Raw genomic sequence first — 21,854 nt, forward strand, 5'->3', positions numbered from 1 at the left:
TTCCTTGCTTGACGCTCAGCATTTCAAGAGGATAGAACACAGACAAATATCCATAAGTTGGCAACCATTACACAGGCTTGATTGGCCTCGTAGCCTATTCCTGGGTTTAAGTTATTTGCAAGGGAGCTCGTAAGAAATTATTGCACGATACAGCATTCGATTCTGAAAACTTCTCTTTTCATCCTTAACCCTAAACTACAGGCACAAAACTTCCAAAAGTCAATCGATGCTTGTACATTCATTTTATTGTTTCACTAATCTATTTTCATACTTTTGCAATAAAATCTAAACTGATAATATTGTTGCGGGCCGGGGTCTGGCGGAGAGAACGACCGCTAGGTGGGAGAAACGACGTCGATTCCCACCAGACTCCCCGGAATTGTAGGCCATCGCTCACGTTTAATTCCGTGACGCGGCGGGTCGCTTAACCGACCGTGGACGCCAATACCTCAACCGCGTGGCGTAGGGTCCTCCTGTCTAGAACCAAGTTACCTAATTAACCACGTGGTTTCAACTTCCGGGAAACCACGCCCTCGGTATGCCTTGCCCAAACCGGATCACTCTCCCAACTACCGACTCCCTTTCCGGATCGGATGCAGTCGAGTGGCACTGCCAAGGACGTACTGGCTGGAAGGAACGGATTATCGGGAAGAAAGACCCGGCTAAACTTAGATCTGAACCATGCTGGACCAATGGAGGAAATGACAAAGGCGAGCTGGGAACATTTCCACAATTATTATTTATTTACAATAGGCGAGGAAAAGAATGTGGCACAGGAAAAAGGTTTATTGGTGTGTTACGCAGGGGAAAGATGAGAGAGGTGTGGTGTGACAATTATGCAAGCAACTTATAAAAGCAGACACAGTGCAGACTTAACGCGAGACTAATAAAATCAACAATTACAACAATAAATGTCTCAAACAGGCTTATCTAACGGACAGGCACCACACACTCAGACAAAATAAACCCAATGAAAAGAAAAGGTCTTCTGCAGCCAGGGTGGAAGGGAGTTGAGGTCACAGTTTGGGGTACCTGTGTGTTCTGGGGAAAGGGATGCTCCATGGTGCGGCACCCAACAAAGGTTGTGTAGTTGGTCCACAGCCGCACGTGTGGCGATCGTGTCCGCGAAGGAGCTCGAAAGGGAGAAGAGCGGAGTCCAAGGCGGGGATCAGCAGTCGCAGGACCAGACAGAGGCTTGGTCGAGGTCCTGCGGACAGGAACCGTAGTCGGGCCGTTGAGGCGAGACGTATGCAAAACCAAGCAGCGGGAACACCTTCACATCCAACCAACCTCGACTTCTCCCTTTCAAAACCAACCACTTCGACCTTTCAAATCCACAACAACCTTCCTTCTTTCTCTCAAAAACCCCTCGCATCCAATTCAACTCTGAGGATTGTCCCGTGCTTTATAGATCACGGAGTTTGGGGTGGAGCCATGGTGAAGCCGCCGTCATTGTCCGTCCCAATTGGACCGGGTCTTCATGTGGCCCGCCTTTCTGGCCGGGGTTTCGGCCAGACACCGCCGTGTCTGGGTTTAGGAAGGTGAATGGTTGCGCAGCTACTGTAATGATCCTCGGGATTCTGCCTCAGAAAACCGGTCTCTGGGTTGGCGCTCATCACGCTGTGGCCAGCGAAACGAGGGGAGCAAGCGAGATGAAGGTACCATGGTTCAAATAAAATAAAAGGGGAGAAAATGATTTATTAATCCTAACTATAGCCCACACTCCGTCTTCCCACTAGACAAAAGGTCGGGACCTAACTACACGTATATTAATGAAATAACTGACTTGGGACAACTATGTTGTATGCATACGGTTCCGAGAACTGTAACAATATGGTTGATATGTTTAAGCAATGTTTCTTCCAAGTACAAATTCACTATTATTTTAAATAAATAAGAATCCCTCGTTGAAAATTAAGATGTTTCTGATTGGCACAGACGTTTTGTTATTTTACACCGCTCCTTCCCAATTCCAAATCCAGGCGATGCACGACATCATCGCCGGGCGTCGAAGGAAGGAAGTGCTAAGTTTTTACTCCATTTGTTTTCTTGTTTGTCCGGATGATATCTCCGCTATCCTTTGAGCTCGGAAGCTGAAATTTGGGGACGAAAGTGAAGGTGTGCTTTGGCAAGAATGGTATGTTTTATTAATCATTTCATTATTTAATTATTATCGATTTAATAATTATTTTCTTTCTCATCTCGGCAATATCTCGGGCACCTTTTGAGCTCGGAAGCTGATATTTGGACACGACAGTGAACGAGTGATTTGGCTATAAAGCGTATTTTTGATTTATTGATTGATCAATGAATGGGTCAATTATTCATTTTTCGATGACTTGATTTTCAAAAAGTTACAGATTTGAATGAAACGGTGGTGGTTATTGGTATTGCATTGTCCAATTGATTAGAAAAGTAATTATTTTAAGGATATTATTTATTTATTTTAATTATGCAATTATTGCACACCGCTCCCTCCCAATTCCATCTCCATGTGCTGCACGGTGGCATCACCGAAAACGCCCCGGCAATGCCGCGCACTGGAGGATTTGTTCATTTATTTGGCATTGGTGGCGGTTTGGGTTAGTTTGAATGCAACCACTTGTTTGTTTGTTTTCGCTCACCATTCTTCTTTCTTTCTTTCTTTTTTTTTAAATCCACATCAGAGTGTTGTTGGCTTTGGGCAAGTCCAAGTACCCTACCCCTGATGGGAGAGTAGATGCTGCCAAAGCAATTTATTGGGTAATGAAGTCCCTTGGGGAGTTTGCTGTTGCCTCCCAGCAGGGTTGGGGTTTAAACCCGCAATCACCAGATTACACAATGCAGACACTCGGCCAGTTCAGCCAACCCAGACGGAATCCATTTGGGCTCCAGCTTGGGGTTAAAATAGTTTTGACAAATTAATTATTCTTGTCACTTTACATTTATTGCAAAACACAAAAAGTGCTTGTGCAAAATGCTTAAGCCCGCTTTTTGCTTTGCACACGCGAAGCGAAAGGCAGGGTTAAGCAATTGGTTTGTGTCCACCTGTCTGTCTGTCGAAACGTCAGTTTATGATGGAGGAACAACAGATTTAAATTGAATGTTAGATTTTCAACACGAATCAGGAAACAAACCTGGAGTTCAGTAGTATTTTGTTTCTGAATTTGTCCCGATCGCATGTCGCTAAAAAGAAGTGAGAATTATTTTTACTCTGTCTGCTATCGTGAGTTGGCAGTCGAACCAAATTTAAAATTATTCCAAACAGGAAACACTGTTTTTAAGGACACAAACAGGCACGAAGAACTAATTTAACGTGTTAGATAGGGGGTGTAATAGACACTGCGTCAATGGTGGTAAACATTCATACGACTTTTACAATCTTCATTTTATTTAAATTGAATTGTAAACTTAAACAATGTAGAACACAATTTGCCTTCGTGTCACTTCCAAAACCCTTCCACTTGGACATGTTAAATCGGGTGATGTATAAGACTGCGTCGATCAGTGCTAAACTTCTGGAATAAAAACAAACTATCTTTTAAATCATTATTTCATTAAAATTGAACTATATACTTGAACACTGCATGGGGTATCATGTTCTATGAACTCTATAGTTTGTCTCGTAGTCATGTTCAGGTGTTTCATTTTTAGCTGAGTAAACACGTCAATTTTGGATCGGACTTTGTATGGCCCACGTAGAACACACACGACACAAATGTTGAGCTTTGCTTTCACTGCTGGAGTTCCAGTGAGATTCCTTTTTCTTTTTTTTTGGTACTCTATTCCAGGGAGTACAAATGTTGGAGAAACACTTCCATCCGGGCAGCTGTCCAACGTGCCGTGGCGTAGAGCCGGTGTCCGCTACTCTAATAACGAAGCCTACTTTGATGTCATTGAAGAGATAGAAGCGATCATCGACACCACAGGTAATTTTGACCCACGCTTTTCATGATGACGATTATGGTTTCCATCGTCTTGTGTCTGAGACCCAGTGACTCTTATGTTCTGCCAGCTTCCGTGATCTTGAGTAGCATCGAGAAGGTTCGTTTGATTGGTTCCATCCAGTACCTTGATTTGATCTAACCACATGCCTGTTGTGGATGCCACTTTCCTCTCTTACCATCTATTCTACCCAACATGCAAATTTGTCATTTGTTATTAAATTCCTAATTTGTTCAACTAGTTTCAGTTAGGTTAAACATAGGTGACAAGTGCAGCACTAAAAGTCATATATGAAATAGCTCATGACAGTAGGGAAGGTGCCAGTATGAAGGGGTTGAGGGATTTTATTAGACCCGAGATTTTACGAGGCCTCACCCACCTCTGACAATGGTGGCTGCAAACGGTTTAGTAGCGGTGGCTGGAGATTGTTTTTACCTTTTTGTGTTCATCTTCATGCTCTGACAAAGGCCTAATGGTGCGTCATCATTTTGGATGCATTCTATGGCTTATGGTTGCATCATTGCTGGGAGTGTGGTTGTGCTGCAGATGCATACCCCGTTTCTAATAAATTTACTCGTGTTGCGACCTCAGAAGGATGACAGGCTGTCAACCTACTTGGTGTTATTTAATGGAAATGACAGGGGCTCAAACTCGAGACCCTAAGGTCTTTAGCCAGACACCTTAACCGTTAAGCCAACACCAGGCTTATTGGATGGGTTCTAACATCTTGTGTCGGAATGGTTTTTTGAGCACCATTTCATTGTCAACATGACTTGGCATGTGTAGGCCAGAGGAGTTTTTGCACATACGTGCCAATGTTTATCTCTATTTCTTTGTCAAAGACGCCTTGCATGCATAAGTCTTCCATTGTGAATTTTGTTTTCTTCCCATTGCCTATCTTTTTGAGGGTCTGCTGTTGCTGCTGAGATTCAGGGCGTGATCGACGCGTGCGTCAAACTCAGTGGAATGCCAGACTTAACCCTTTCTTTCCTGGTGTGCAACAAACGCATTGGTTTGAATGAAATGTATGGATTTTTTTTATTTTTTGTGGAACTCATGGTTAATTAAAAAAAAAAAAATACTCATTCAAACATTGTTTCTCCATTTTCTACCCATGACTCGCAGAACCCACGGCTGCTGGATGATGTCAGCTTCCATCCGTGTGTGCGCTACAAACGTTGGGATGCAGAGAGAGTTTTATCATTCGTACCACCGGACGGCACATTCCGTCTGCTGTCTTACCACGTTGGCTCCCAGAAGTATTGCTGGAATATCCAGGCTTTTCTTTATTATTGGTTTCCAGTGTCGTTTTCACATTAGCCTGACCCCGTCTCGTAAGTCTGATAACGATGCCATTTGTTTCACCAATAACTTTAAACAACACAAACTCGTGCATCTTTGAAGAAAGGCCCAATTCCATCAGGGTTTGAGTGGTTGTTGAGTCCAGTTGGAGGTGGAAAATGACTACCAATGAGAAGCAGTTTTGGATCATGTGATTTATTTTATTTTTTTATTATTATTATTTATTTATCGGGAGTATCTTGTAGTTATACTGCGATCTAGTTCTGGACATTAAAAAGCACAAGCTCTTTTGGCATCATGCAGGCTGACAGAATAAATCCTGCTCCTCACACAAGTCCTCTATTGGTTCGGTCGTACTGCAGTGTTCTGGGCACAAGAACATTGCATTCTTGTACGATGTAGAACGTCGTCAAATGAACCATGCGGATTCGGAATTATTTTTACTTTCAAAAGTACTCTCTAGACTCGCCACCGCTTTTTACTTTCTACAACTAATCAGCAACTTCAACCACTCTTCCAGCACTGGAAGGATGGTCTGTAGGTATGCACACTCCCCTCGAAGCTGTCTTGCCTGGGTTCCAATTTCGGCCCAGCTATAAATTGTCACCCTGGTGTCTCCAGGCAGGGCAAAGCATCAATGTGTGTGCCGTCCTCGGATGGACGTTAAACTGGGCGTCCCATCTGCTGGAGTTAGTTGGTGTGTGTTTAAATATCCCATGGTGTCCTTTGCGAAGAGTCGGTGAGCTATCGTTGGCACCTTGAACAAATTACAAATTCCTGCAGTCAGTGGCATGGCCGTGCCCCCCAGCAATGATGCAAACCAGCAGTCACATGGCAGCATATGACTGACTAATCTTCCTCAATCATCCAACAAATTCTTCTTCTTTTTTTTTCTTCTTCCCCAAATGCCACCTTCTTTCCTCCCCTCTCCTGATTCCTTTCAGTAAACCATTATTAATGTTCAGGTTAAGACATCAATGTTGAAAGTAATGTTTTTTTCAAAAAAACAACTAAGTCTTGTTAAATTGTGGAAGAACTGGCAGATAGAACATTTCCCACGACGAATGGATTGAATGGAGACGATCCCATGTCAGTTGGGCATGAAGCGCTGTTTACCGGAATGCTGTGATGTCGGATCATTCATCACGCCACGTGACAAAAGTCTGCTTTTGACTGGGTTGAATGGAATAAAGGTTATGTCTACTTGGAATGCTATAAGTATAATTGTAAGACATATATTTATGCCCGTGTAGTTTGGTGATGTGTGACGCAGTGAGACGTAGGAAACCGGAAAGGCAGATCCCCGTTGTACGATTTATATGGACAGGTGCTATTTCGTCTGCGTTTCCTAACGCACGCTTTTATCACCATTTATGCTTCTTCTCAGCCTGGTCGCCATTCCGATATCTGTCCGTCACTCCTTGACTTGGGGAACACCGGGTGGAGCTCAAGGTAAACTCGAGCTGGGACTCGCTCCCCGACATACACTTGGAAAAGTCCTGGAAGCGGTCTCGATGACGATGCCAATGCCCCAGCAGGTGTCTACAGCATCGTTAACACCAAGCCAAGGAACAGCCAGCCTTGACCCTGTCTCGAAGGTGAGTTTTAAAATGTTTTGCAGAAAAACAGGCAAAACGAGCATCATTTATCACAAGCAAAAGTGCCCATCCCCAGTGATGGGAAAAGTTTAAGTTAATCTATCAATTTAAATGATTTCATTGCCTTGGGAAAGGTTAATTCTGTTGCATTCTTGATTTCACTCAGAGCCAAAGTTCTGAGCTACTTTTACTGGCTACCCCGAAATGGTGGTGCAACATTGGGTGACGGAGGTTGGATTTGTCTAAAAAGAGGGCAAATATGTTGCTTGCGAAATAAAATTTGACATCAACATTATTCATACCTGATCTCCATTTCAAAAGTGAATGTTGAGCTTTTCAAACGCACCGCGGGAAGAGGCCTCCGTAAATGGGAGACAGACAGACAGACACACACCCATTTCTGACTTCTCAACAAAAAAAACCTCAGCCTTCCTCTCCCAACTCTGATCTTTGCTGTCCTCATCCTTTCCCTCCCAACCCTAAGGCATCAATACCATCCTCATGTTCTCCCCTCCCACAAAAGTTCTCAAACATCCCCCCACCCTCCTCCCACTCACAAAAGCAAACAGGCATTCCCACATCAAAACAGCAGAATATGTAACGTTTTCTGCTCCCTGTTCCCCCATCATGCTATCATCGACTGCACAGAAACCCATCACAATGCTAAAAGAAAATCCCATCACAACTGCTTGAGCAAAAGGTAAAATTGATTGCTTGACTCCACCACAATTCCTAAACAGCCAACTGTCCAACCAATGCGTGGGAACTCGCTCGCATGCACGCACGAGCACACGCATGGCTCCTTCTATAGTGGAGATTGCACCTCCACCGCCCGATGTTGCACCACCATTTCACGGTGGCGGTATATGTAGCTCAGAGTGAAACCAAGAGAGCAACACGATTAAGCTTTTTGAAGTCCATGAAATAATTTGAATTGAGATATTAACTTGAACTTTTCCCATCACCGAGGACAGGTACTCTTCCTAGTAATAGATAAAAACAAAAATACAATCGAAGGATGTCAAAACCTGCTGACAGTGGAGCACAAACATTTTTTACCTCTGCCATCTGTGATGGATGGAGGCTGTGGTTTCACCCCTGTCTGTCTGTCTGTCTGTTTGTTTGTCTGCAGGATATCTCAAAAGGTTGTTTATGGATTCGGATGAAATTTGGTGGGCAGGTTGGATGTGTGACAAGTACGAACTGATTAAATTTTGGTAAAGATGCAGATACTAGAATTTTAAAAGTGATTCTTCACCATGAAGCGGTAGGGTCAAACACGAGATCTCAAAAAGGTAGAGATGGATTCGGACGAAACTTGGTGGACGAGTTGGGTAGCTGACCAGAACAAACCAATTAGATTTTGGAGGTCTGGATCAAGATCCAGCCCATCAGTGGGATGCAAAACAAACTGTTCATTCTGGTGGAGGAAAGTGTTCTACCGAGTGTCGTTCTACAAGGGATACAGGTAACAACATGGGGTATGAGAGAACACAATGGGTGGACAAGATGGATACAAAAGCAAAATTTTGGGAGGATCATCGTGTGTAGAAAATATCATTGTTTTGGATGGGGGGGGGATGATTTGAGATGGTGATGAACAGTTGTCTTGATGTGGAGGAAAGAATGAGGTTGAAGAGAATGTGGAAGTTGGTTCCACAAGCGGGGGGGGGGGGGGGGGAAAGAGAGGAAGAATGAGTGGAAGCGAGCATTGATCCTGAATTTCGGTAGTTTCAGCAGAAGGGGGCTAATGGTAGACCGTGCGTGTCCTGCAGAAACCTCGAATTTGGGGGTGGGGGGACAAAGCATGAAATGAAGTGTGTGTAAGATAAGAAAGGGGGTGGAAGAAGACAGACCACCAACTTGTTGGCAATGGCAAAGTGATAGGCTCATAGACTCAGCTTCATCGCAAGGGATTCCAATGATCTTGAAGACCTTGACGCCAAGCTGAGCAAGATGTGAGACAGGGGATCCAGTCCAGATGGGAGAGCAGTACTCCATCAAGCTGCAGATGAAAGCTTTGTGGTGGATAGGAGTTAATGTGTGCCAAGGAAGGACTTTGTATGATCGAGAATGCCCAGTCGGCATCTGGCTTTGGACGGCCAACTTTGAAATGTGGCATTCTGCACACGGTACAAAATGTGTAGTCACGGTTTGCTTGTGACGTAGGAGATTGATGTCAAGTCGATGTTGGTGAGCCGATCAAGTAATCAGTTGATTCCTGGTTAGAATTGAGCTGTTTTCAGATTCTCTCAGTAAAGTGAGCAGTAGTATTACATCAATCACACTCTTCGCCTGAGGGACCTGTCACACCTTGACGTTTTAGCCAGCGTATGGCAAGGTATCAAAATGTATGTAAAACGCTGGCGTACGCTGAACTATTGATGTTTTTTCCAGTTTTGGACATATTCACAACGAGTTGGATAACGTATTAGTTGCATAATGTATTAATAACGTACACAGAACGTTTCGATAACTTATATCAACGAATGTCGAGCGTGTTGTCGGCATTCACAACCTATGCCCAACGATAGTCTGACTTATGCATAGCGCGGCAGCGTATCACCGACGATCATGTGGCGTAGGCCATTAATGGGCTGCAGCTCAACGATTCAAATCATAACCGCACGAGACATCGAAGTGTCAAGCCGCTGTCACACCTTGACGTTTTTGCCAGCATATGCCGCCGTATGAAAAATTTGCCGAATACGCTGGCACACGTCGAATACATTATGGGTAAGTTTTGTATACGTTAAGGCCCAGTCACACCTTGACGTTTTAGCCAGCAATGGCAACGTATTAAAATGTATGTAAAACGCTGGCTTACGTTGAACTTTTGATGTTTTTTTTAAAAGATTCGGACGTATTCATAACGACTTGGTCTTATGCATAACGTATTAGTAACGGACACAGAACGTTTCGTTGTGTTATAGATAACTTATACCAACGAATGCTGAACCTGTTGTCGGCCTTCACAACCTATGCCCAACGATAGTCTAACTTATGCATAGCGCGTTGCACGCATCGCCGACTAACTCGTGGCGTAGCCTATTAAAAGGCTGCCGCACAACGATTCAAATCATAACCGCCGCAGAAATGGAAGTGTCAACATCTCAGTCACACCTTGGCGATCTTGCCGGCGTATGCCGACCTCTGAAAAATGCATCTAAAACGTTGGCGCACGTCGAATACGGTATGGGTAAGTTTGGTATGCGTGAATAGAACGCTAAAGTACGCTATCATACGTCGTAGTAAGTGGAGTACGTCTTGTAATTTTGAACATGTTGAAAATTTTACGACTTACTTGCCGTATGACACACGCTCCGCATGCGATGAGAATAAGTTGTACGCACGATATGCGATTGTTGACACACATCGACACACGTTACTTGAAAGGTACTCATAAGTCGAAACACGTCAATGTAATGGTTAGCGTCAGTGTTCCAGACTCCCGGTTTTTTTTTCTTCGTTATGACGGTGTTCAGTGTACAGTGCGGTGATGATTTAAATCGTTGAGCGGCAGCCTATTAATTATATTATAACCGCACTAGAAATCAAAGTGTCAAAATCACCATCATACCGAAGGAAGGAAGAAAAAAAAAACAAAAAAAAACAGGGAGTCTGGAACACTGACGCCAACCATTACCTTGATGTGTTTCGACTTATGAGCACCTTACAAGTAACGTGTGTCTGTGTGTCACCGATCGCGTAACGTGAGTACAACACGTAACTCATAGGTTAGAAATAAGTTTCGGGTATGCTCAATATTCCCTCGACGTGTTTCGACTTATGAGTAACTCACAAGTAACGTGTGTCAACGATCGCGTGACGTGCCTACAACTAATGGCCAGCGTTATGCGGAACGTGTGAGTCATACGCTGGCATAAGTCTTAAAATTTCAAGCATGGAAAATTTGAGGACAACCGAAAAGTACAACGTTTAAAGCCAGCGTACAACGACGTATGGCAGTGTTTTTCAGCGTGCTCTCAATGTTATCAAAACTTACCCGTAACGTATTCGACGTGTACTAGCGTTTTAGACAAATTTTCCAAAAATCGGCATAAGCTGGCTAAAACGTCAAGGTGTGACTGGGCCTTTAATAGCACGCTGAAGCACGCTGGCATACGTCGAAGTACGTCGACAAATTTTCAGCATGTTGAAATTTTTTCGACGTACTCGACGTTTCACACACGTTAGGCATACGCTGGCCATAAGTTGTAGGCACGTTACGCGATCATTGACACACGTCGACACACGTTACTTGTAAGTTACTCATAAGTGGAAACACGTCGAGGTCATGGTTAGCGTCAGTGCTCCAGACTCCGTTTTTTTATCTTGCCAAAACGAAGTTTTTGCAAGATATGTTAGTCAGCTTGTATGTTTATTTATTTATTTATTTATTTATTTATTTTTTGTCTGTAATCACGTATAAAAAATTCTGCAGAGCACAGTTATCATTAGAAATTTTTGTAACTTCGCATATCAGAGGCCTATAGAGGTCCCTTTCAGCGCATAAAATTTTGAAGGTCAAGGTCAAAGATCAAGGTCACTTTGTCGCAAATCGGGGGAGTCGACGAATCCCTTATTTTTTGAGTAATTTTGATCGGATCGTCTTCAAACTTCATGGGAATATAGTTCATGGTCTGGCGCTCAGCTGATTAATTTTTGGTGGCGATTGGCCTTGACTTTCATGGTTAGCGCCTGAGGTCAAACATATTTGACCCCAAGGTCAAATTTTCAAGTTTTAGGAACCATATCGTGTACTACCTCAAATTGAACACCTCTGAGTGCTTTCTAGATATGTCAAGCTTGAGACATTATGATGTCATTTGGTGACGTTATGAGGCAAACGCATATTTTTCATGGTTACTCTGTAGAACGATTCTCATCGGAATCTCTCGTAGGCAGATATTCCTCAAGGAGTCGCTCCTGGTGGATAGCAGCTCTGTTCATTTATTTATCTGGTTTATTTTTTTTTCTTCGGTATGACGGTGATGTTGACACTTCGATTTATAGTGCAGTTATGATTTAAATCGTTGAGCAGCAGCCTATTAATTAAATTATATTATAACCGCACGAGAAATGGAAATGTCAACATCACCGTCGTACCGAAAAAAAAAAAAACAAACGGAGTCTGGAACACTGACGCTAACCATTACCTTGACGTGTTTCGACTTACGAGTAACTTACAAGTAACGTGTGTCAACGATCATGTAACGTGCCTACAACAGGTTACACATAGGTTAGAAATAAGTTTCGGGTATGCTAAACATTACCTCGACGTGTTTCAACTTATGAGTAACTTACAAGTAACGTGTGTCAATGTTCGTGTAACGTGCCTACAACTTATGGCCAGCGTTATGCGGAACGTGTGAGTCATACGCTGGCATACGTCAAAAAATTTCAAGCATGGAAAATTTGTCTAACAGCTCGGCATACGACGACGTATGCCAGCGTGCTCTTAACGTATACAAAACTTACCCATACGTATTCGACGTGTGCCAGCGTTTTAGACAATTTTTTCATACGTCGGCATACGCTGGCTAAATCGTCAAGGTGTGACAGGGCCTTTAGTCTAGCATTCAGAGTTGGGTGAGCTCCTCAAGAATACCAAATCTCTGTGGACCAGTGTTCACACATCAGTGTGCTTTGTGGTCTCACCTTCTACTCCTGTTTCACACACTCTCTCCCTCATCCATCCTTCAAGCTCTCCTCCCTGTTCACTGACCTTATGCCATTAAATGCCTTTTCTACTTTCTGGAACAGTTCTCAACACTGGTCAAGTCTGACTCAGACAGTCCCGAAAAGTAAAAACTTGTCACCATGTCTCTAAGCAAATGTCTCGCTCAGATATTTTCTTCCCTTCCTTCTTGTCTGTACGCACATCTCAGATCGTCATTGTTCGCTTCTCCATTGTTTATTGATGTAATTGTTTGTAATTGTAGCAAGACTTTTTCCAAGCCCCTTGATTTCTCTTGTAGTTTGGTTGACCTTTACATTTTACCTTTTCTCAGGTCCTGACATGGGAGGTGGGGAAAATTAATCCTCAGAAGCCGCCCTCTCTCCGTGGATCGATTTCGTTATCCCCCGGTTCTTTGCCTCCTGATGGAAACCCCACACTCTCGCTTGCATTCCGCGTTCCTCAGCTCGCCATTTCTGGTACGTTTTAAACTTGGTCAGGCACTTGGTTTTGCTTCATTTCCTCCATCATCCTCTTCTTATTCTCATATATTCTAAGTTGTAATTCCATGGACTTGCTTGAAAGCAAAGTCAAAGTATTGTTACATGCTCAGGATGGTGCTGTGGCCTTCGGTTCTGTTCATCATAATAATTATGATGTATAATATAAATATGCATACGGCGCACACCTTCCACTTGCATCGCAAGTTTGAGCATCTTAACATTTCCTTTCCTCAGAAAGTCAGCTGATAAATATAATAGCTTATGTGGTTGAAAAGACCTGATGGAATTTGTCCTAATGGGGATAAAGCAATTTTGATAAGAAAAGGGAGAGCACAGTTATTTCAGACATCTAATCTTTCAAATTGAGCATTAAAATGTCTTTATTCAGCGTAAAATATTGTACTATTTTAAAGAAAATTGTTTCGCCGAGTTTTGAACCAATTTATCAGGTGTTGAGGTTGTTTTTTTAGCAGAGTCTCGCGTCGCGAACGCTGCTCCAAGAACGCTCGGCGTTGTTCTTCTTCCTCTTGTGAAGACAAAACCTTTATACTAGGACTCAGCTCTTTAATAACACGATCCGGATCTCCTTAAATACCAAGCACCTGTACACATCGTCGCATTAAGGGTGCCTTTTGAGAGCGTCCATCATGAACTTTTAAATATTTTCGGACATTTACTTTAAAGTTTCGAAAAGTACACGTTACTATTTAAAGATTATTCCATTTAATGTATTGTAAATTCTTAAATACATTATTTATTTCGTAAATACACTATATTTCGTAAATACGTAAATACACTATGACGGGTCTCGCTATTGGCTTAATAAGGCACGCAACGAAATATCAGAAGTTGTTGTGTTGTTTTTTTTTAGCCAACAAAACCTTTAGGACGCTGCTCTTGGACACATTTGTCCTTGTGTTTTTTTTTTTTTTTTTTGTATACCTTGGTCGAGGCTCGTATGAGAGCTAACACACAACTCACAGCAAGGAGGCATGAGACAAGAGGGGCGGGAGTGGAAGGGACAAAACATTGGGGAACAGACACAGGTGAACTGTGGAAGGGAGAGGGATGGGGATGGGACGGGGAACATGGCGAGGAGAAGATGGACATTACAGGGACTTTCAGGAAGGAAAGCAGGAGAATTGAAGGAAGTGGGCTTGGGTGGATTATCGGGGGTAGAAAAGATCGAGGATTTGGATGGGGGAAGATAAGAGGTGGTGGTGAACAGCTGTTTTGAAAGCCTGGAGGGAAGAATGGGAAAGAATAGAGTGAGGAAGTTTATTCCAAAGGTGGGAAAAAAGAGTGAAGATGAGCAGTGATTCGTGATTTTGGTAGTTTTACCAGAAGGGGGTTGTTGGCGGACCTTGAGCGCCCTGTGGAAATGTGGTTGGGACAAATCGCAGAGAGAGCAGGGGGGGCAAGGCTGGAGAGGAGTCGGTAGAAGACAGAAAGACCACCGACCAACCTGCGGTGATTGAGTGAGAGGCCCAAAGACTCAGCTTCATTGCGGGAGATGCCAATGATCTTAAAAGCCCTGGTTTCGACAGCGTGAAGTCGAGAAAGGTGGGAGGCAGGAGCACCAGCCCAGAGGGGAGAGCAGTACTCCATCAGGCTACGGACAAAAGCTTTGTAAGTAGTCAGGAGCTCAAGAGGGCCGAGGAAGGACTTTGCATGACGGAGGATTCCCAGTCGGCGACTGGCTTTTGAGGCAAGGTTGGAAATGTGACTTTCCCAGGAAAGGTCATGGCAGATAGTGAGACCCAGAAGCTTGAAAGAAAAGACTTCTTCCAGAGGATTGTTGAGAAAGTGGATGGGGGGGTTTGTAAACGGTCCTTTCGAAGAGACATAGTGAGAGTGTGAGATTTGTGTGGATTGAAAGACATGTTCCACGTGTTGGACCAGTTTGTGATTTTATCCAGATCTGCAGTGAGCGAAGAAGCTGCTGCTTGCCGGTCTGAGGGATGACAGATGGTACGGCAGAGGGTGGAGTCGTCGGCAAAGAGAAATAGAGGATTTTCCAGAGAGTCCGAGAGATCATTGATGAAAACCAGAAAAAGAACAGGGCCCAGAACGCTACCTTGAGGAACTCCAGCCTGCACAGGAAGAGGGGATGAAAGAACTCCATTTAGGGCCACACGTTGACTGCGACAGGAGAGGAAGTCTGCGAGCCATGAGTGGAGATGGCCTTGAATACCATGGGAAGAGAGTTTGGTGAGTAGGGCAGGGTGCCAGACTGTGTCAAAAGCACGTGATATGTCCAGGGATACGGCTCGGATTTCCTGTCTGGCATTGAGGACCTCCATCCATTGATGGGAGAGCAGTAGCAGCATATCCAGGGTAGAGTGACCTGGTCTGAAACCAAATTGATGATTGGAAATCAAGCCATTGGAGAAGAGGAAGGATTTCATGTCTGAAGCAATGATGGATTCCATAACCTTGCTGATGATTGGGAGAAGGCTGATTGGTCTGTAGTTACAGGGATCTGTTTTTGCACCTTTTTATGCAGGGCAGTGATGTTAGCAGATTTCCAAGCAGATGGCAGATGACCTTGGGAAAATGAGAGGGTGAATAGAACAGAGAGAGGGTGAGCAAGAGCAGAAGAGCAGGCTTTGAGGACACGTGGGCTGATGCCGTCTGGACCGGTTGCAGAATCTGACTCGAGGTTTGAAAGCAAGCTCTCCACCTTGTCAGGAGAAAAGGATACAGAGTCCAGGGACAGTTGGGTGCGACTGGGTAAAGTGGGTAGAGATAGTGATGGGTTTGGGACACAAGATTTAGCTGCAAACACCGAGTTTAGACATTCAGCTTTATCACGTGTGGAATCAGCAGTGCGGCCATTTGAGGTAAGGGAGGGGATGGAGGGGGAACATACACCAGAAACAGATTTGATTAAACGCCACCAGGATTTTGAGGAGGGAGAGAGGTTTGAGAGTTCAGACTTGAGATGAGAAAGATGTTGTTTTCTGGCTCTCCTGAGGGTAGATACACACTTGTTCCGAGCTTTGTGGAAAGAACTGAGATTGCCCTCAGTTGGGTTTGCTTTCCATGAGGCAAAGGCAAGTTGTTTCAGGACAACTGCCTCACCACAAGCTTCAGTAAACCAAGGGCGGGAGGAAGGGTAAGACAACTGAACACGAGAGGGGATAAATCTGTGCATGAGGGAGAGCAAGTTTCTTTGAAAGAATTCCCAGGATGAGTTGATGTTTGAGAAAGTAGTGATAGGAGACCAGTCTGTAAGTTTGATGGCTGCTCGGAGACCCTGCCAGTCGGCTTGAGTGAAATGCCAGACTCGACGGCGGTGAGGTGGTTCTCTGATGACAGCCAGAGAGATGTCCACTTTAACAAGGACGTGGTCAGAAGAACCAATTGGAGCGAAGGAAGAGCAGCAGATATTGTCAGGGAAATTTGTCAAAATCAGATCCAGAAGAGATGGAGTACCATTGGTTGAGATCCGGGTCGGGAAGTTGACCGATTGAGTCAGTCCCAATGAGTCACAGAAAGCTTTTGCTGATGTCCCATGGCAGGTGAGAGAGGTACCCACACCTAGCCAACTGGCGTGATGACAATTGAAGTCGCCACATAAGAGGAAGAGAGAGTTTGGATGAGAAGATAGAAGATGGTCCATGTTTTCGGAGAGTGAGGTGTAGATGGAGTCATCACTGTTCGGTGGACGGTACAGTACACATATAAACATGAGGTGGGAGTGGAGGGGAAGCCGAAGCCAGAGGTATTCCTGGGGGTGTGGGGGAGTGAGAGCAGTGCAGGGAGAGTGAGGAATAGAGTCTTTGATGAAGAGAGCAACACCTCCACCAGGACGAGGCTCAGGTCTGTCATACCGTAAGAGGGAGTAACCAGGGAGTGATACTTGGGAGTCAGACACGTCTTGGGAGAGGAAAGTTTCTGTTAGGCAGATAATGTCTGGTTTGTCAGTGGCAACCTGCATGGAAAGATCTGAAAGGTTTGAGCGAAGGCCCCGGATATTTGAGGTCCACACTTTTAATGAAGAGGTAGGGGAGGAGGCTTTGGGTGCAGGAGGTGGAGGGGGCGGGGGAGGGTAGGACGAGGGACGAGGGGGGGAGGTAAGGAGGGTTTTTCTCTCCGAGAGTGAGGCTCATGGAAGAGCAAGGTTGAAGGGAAGCATTGAGCACAACCAGCAAGGGAATGTGTCCAATATGTGTGAGAGGGACAGACAGAGACACAGACAATGAGAGGATACACTGAAATCAGCATGGAAGAGGGTTGGATTAGGAAGGGATGATGGGGGTAATAAAGATCATGGGTTCGGATGGGGTTGACGGGAGGTGGTGTTACACTGTGTGCTTGAACCTCTGGAGGGAGGAAGTGAGAAAGAACGGCTTCTGAGAGGTAGTTCCTTAGCCGGGATAAGCGAGGAACAAAGGTGTGCACTGTGTGGTCAGCCTGGATTTTGGATGTCTAACCAGAAGGGGGTTACTGGAATAATGCATGTATCCTGGAATTACTGGGAGAGGGTCAGAGGACTAAGGGCAAAGTCTGAGAACAGACAGGAGAAAACAGAAAACAGAAAACAGAGGCAACAGACCATGTGCTTTGGCCTCATCGTGGGCGATTCCAATATTGAGCGCTTTAGATTCCACAGAATCCAGGAGGGGCACATGTGATGCTGGGGCACCAGCCCATAGGGGAGAGCAGTATAACACTGAACTATGGACAAAGGTCTTGAATACCATGGGCAAGTCTGATTAAAAAAAGTAGAATTTCCACTTTATAACTGCTGGCAGTGATGATCGGGTACCCAGACGTCCGCCTTTGATACAACATGAGACAAATGAGAATTTTGCAAAGTTTCCTTTCGATAGGATAAGTGGTTCGAGAAAACATTAATTAATATTTATCTTTCAATCCACCATGGCCGCCAAACCATGTGACCCATGAATAAGAAATTAACAAACTTGAAATAGGACCTCATGGGAAATATATGTTTAAAGTTTCGCCTCAATCTGTCCAGCCGTTCTGGAGAGGAAGATTTAAAAAATTTATTAATTTTCAATCCAAGAGGGCTGACGAACCATGTGACCTATGACATCACAAATTAAAATTCTGCTTCCAACTGTGTAGTGGAACATGTCTGTGAAGTTTCGTGTTAATCGGAAAAGGTGCGTTTTTCTATCCAAGATGGCCGCCAAACAATGTGACTTGTGACAGCATAATTCCTACTATGTATGCAAACATCATGTAAGATGATAATTGCAAATTTTCGCTTTGATAGGTTAAGCAGTTCCAGAGAAAACATTATTTAATATTTTTCTTATATCCAACATGGCTGCCAAACCATGTGATCGATGACATCATAAATTTATATTCTGCTTCCAATCGTGTAGTGGACCACGTTTGAAGTTTCGTTTTATCGGAGAAGGTGCGTTTTTCTATCCAAGACGGCCGCCAAAGCATGCAACATGTGATGTCGTAATTCTTAGCCGCGTCTCGCATTGTGAACGCTGGCTCGAAGAGAGCTCCACGTTGTTGTTGTTGTTGTTGTTGTTCTTCTTCTTCTTGTGGTGAAGACAAAACCTTTAGGACGCAGCACGCGCCTCCTTTTATATACAGGTCCGGATCTCCTTAAAACCTAAACACCTGCACACATCTTAGCATTGAGGGTTCCTTTTGAGAGCGTCTATCATGAACTTTTAAATATATTCGGACATTTGCTTTAAAGTTTTGAAAAGTTCACGTTACTATTTAAAGATTATTCAATTTAACGTATTATAATTTCGAAAATACACTATTTTCTCGTCATGCCTCCATGATGGGTCTCGCTATTGGCTCCATCAAGGCACGTGATGAAATATCGGACGTTGTTATTGTTGTTGTGATAAAAATGCGGATGTTTCAACTTTCTGTAATGAATCTTTCATCCAAAACAAGATCCTTCAAAATAGTCCTTCAGACAACTTATATTCTTTTTCTGGTGAAGACAAAACCTTTCGGACGCAGTTCTTGGACACATTTGTCCTTGTTAACATATGTGAAGGCATTGGGCTAGATTAGAGTAGCCAAGTCTTGCTTCGATAGGTTATGAGGTTCCAGAGAAAACATTTAATATAATTCTTGAATCCAACATGGCTGCCAAACCATGTTACCTATCAATCAGAAATTAACAAACTTGTGAAAGGATGTCTTGCGGAAAGTGTGTGAATTTTTGCCTCAATCTGTCTGGCCGTTCTGGAGAAGAAGATTTTTAAAATTAATTAATTTTCAATCCAAGATGGCAGACGAACCATGTGATCTATGACATCATAAATTTAAATTCTGCTTCCAATCGTGTCGTGGAACACGTTTGTGAAGTTTCGTCTATCGAACAAGGTGCGTTATTCTATCCAAGACAGCTGCTAAACCATGTGACATGTGACGTCATCATTTTTAATGTACATGCAGGCATGGGGGTAGATTATATTGGCCAAGTTTTGCTTTGATAGGTTATGTGGTTCCAGAGAAAACATTATTTCATATAATTCTTGACTCCAGCATGGCTGCCAAACCATGTGACCTATCAATTAGAAATTAACAAATTTATATTTCCTACTCGTGTGCAATACGTATGTGAAGTTTCCCCTTGATCTGATCAGCCGTTCTGGAGAAGAGGATGTTTGAAAGTTTTAGGGTAAATTCAACGTGGCCGCCAAACCATGTGACCTATGAATTAGAAATTAACGAACTTGTGAAAGGATGTCTTGGGGAAAGTGTATGTGAATTTTTGCCTCAATCTGTCTGACCGTTCTGGAGAAGATTTTTAAAATTCATTAATGTTCAATCCAAGATGGCTGATGAACCATATGACCAATGACATAAGTTTATATCCTGCCTCCAATACCGTAGTGGAATAGGTGTGTGAAGTTTCGTGTTAAACGGATGAGGTGCATTTTTCTATCCAAGATGGCCGCCAAACCCTGCGACTTGTGACGTCATAATTTTTTTATCATGAATGCAGACATCATGGTGGATGATAGTTGCAAATTTTCCCTTCGATAGGTTATGTGATTCCAAGGAAAACATTTAATATTTTTCTTGAATCCAACATGGCTGCCAAACCATGTGATCTATCAACTCGAGATGAACAAACTTGTATTCACTACTCGTGCGCAATATGGTTGTGAAGTTTGCCCTTGATCTGACGAGCCGTTCTGGAGAAGATGTTTGAAGGTTTAGGGTAAATTAAAGATTGCCACCAAACCATGTGACCGATCAATAAGAAATTAACAAACTTGAAAAAGGACCTCATGGGGAATGCGTGTGTAAAGTTTGGCCTCAATCTGTCTGGCCGTTCTGGAGAAGATTTTTTTAAAAAAAATTTCAAAACAAGATGGCTGCCAAACCAAGTGACCTATGACGTCATAATATATTTTTTCTATGGTGAGTTGTTGTGCAGATGAGGGTCAAGAAATTTCGGATTTTTCCGATGCAGCGTTGTACCTAACGAATTTTTACCGGCACACCTCTTGACCGATGACGTCAGGAAAAATCACCCGTATTCCCCATGAGCTTATTCAAATGTATGAAGCGAAATTTTTTTCCATTGCACCGTTTCAGAGATAGAGGTCCAAAGTTTATCGGTTTTTTTCAAGATGGCACCCGTACCACGTGACCTATGACGTCACAATTACCAATTAAGTTTGCTATAAAAAAGATACATACTATGGTGAAAATTTCGTGTCGATCGGACTTACCGTTGCTGAGAAAATGATTTTTAAATCGAAATAGCCCACAGATTGCCGGTGGAAGAAAAATAAGAAATAAACAGAACAATAACAATAGGTTACCCAGTCCATTGGACTGGGTACCCTAATAATTCCAAGGAAAGACTCAGTTCAAAGCTGCCATTTTTGATCGATGAAACATTCCTGTCCATATTCCCAAGTTGCCGACAAACCATCATCCTTGCGCTTCACATGGTGTTGCATCGTTGAGTACACCTTTATTAAATCTCTCCGTCCCATCTCTGAACATTTGCTTGTCAATGTTCACATTTTCACGGCCAGTTTCAGAAAGTGAAAATACTTATGACTCGTCAGCGTTTGTGAACCCAGTCATTGGATACAAGTATTTGGTCATTGTGTTGATGCTGTGCGCAAACACCGGTTATTGGATACAAGTACTCTGCTTAAGATGTTGCTTGCTGTCCCTTTCATAAAACATTCTTGTGGATGTTTAAAATAACTCTTTTGAACAACATTTTTGTGTTCGTCCAAAATAAATGTTGCTTTCATATTTGTTCAGTTGCCTCTCCTCTCACGCCAATGTCTGTCCGCACCTTTCCTCCAACATTGTGTTGCCAATACCAGTGTCTGGCACATTCATTCATTCCTGTACCATGTTCTATGCAGAGGGCCCGTTCTACCGAAGCAGTTTCGTGGTTAGGGTTACGATCGTGGGTGGGTCGTCACTCCAATAGAGGGTGCAGGAATTTGTACCTTATTCGGGGTAAACTCAGACTCTTTTAGAAGGACATTGGGATTTTTCATGTCCAATAATGTTATCGGAAGGGACAAGCGGTTTTACGTCCATCCGGAGGATGGCACACACGTTGATGAATCACCCTGCTTGGGAAACACTGGGATGACAGTTTGTAGCTGGGTCAGGGTTGGAACCTAGGCAAGACAGCTCAGAGGGGTGTGTGTATCTCTAGACGATCTTGTCATTGCGGGGGGGAGAAGCGAAACGAAACGAAACTCACATCTGCAGATTCTGATGCCCAAATCTTCATCATCATTTGAACTTCTTCCATCTTTGCATCTCCCTCACTTTGTCCGTTGTGACCTTGCATTTATCTTTATCTTTTGTCACCTTTCTGCCCCACCAATCGTACTGTTA

The 21,854-nt window shown here is 43.6% G+C and overlaps 1 protein-coding gene across 1 annotated transcript in view; it reads left to right on the forward strand.

Annotated features, from left to right (window-relative positions):
- LOC147021978 (AP-3 complex subunit mu-2-like) overlaps nucleotides 1-21,854 on the forward strand; it is a 43,489-nt gene that overhangs the window by 21,143 nt on the left and 492 nt on the right. Inside the window, exons 4-8 of the mRNA XM_085892473.1 lie at nucleotides 3,771-3,908; nucleotides 4,832-4,917; nucleotides 5,050-5,183; nucleotides 6,614-6,824; nucleotides 12,839-12,983. Coding sequence (XP_085748599.1) covers nucleotides 3,771-3,908; nucleotides 4,832-4,917; nucleotides 5,050-5,183; nucleotides 6,614-6,824; nucleotides 12,839-12,983 — 714 coding nt within the window. The remainder of the gene's footprint in view (nucleotides 1-3,770; nucleotides 3,909-4,831; nucleotides 4,918-5,049; nucleotides 5,184-6,613; nucleotides 6,825-12,838; nucleotides 12,984-21,854) is intronic.

Source organism: Eptatretus burgeri, chromosome 8 (genome assembly GCF_056783735.1).
Source record: "Eptatretus burgeri isolate ZD-2024b chromosome 8, Ebu_testis_v1, whole genome shotgun sequence".
Taxonomy (NCBI): Eukaryota; Metazoa; Chordata; class Myxini; order Myxiniformes; family Myxinidae; genus Eptatretus; species Eptatretus burgeri.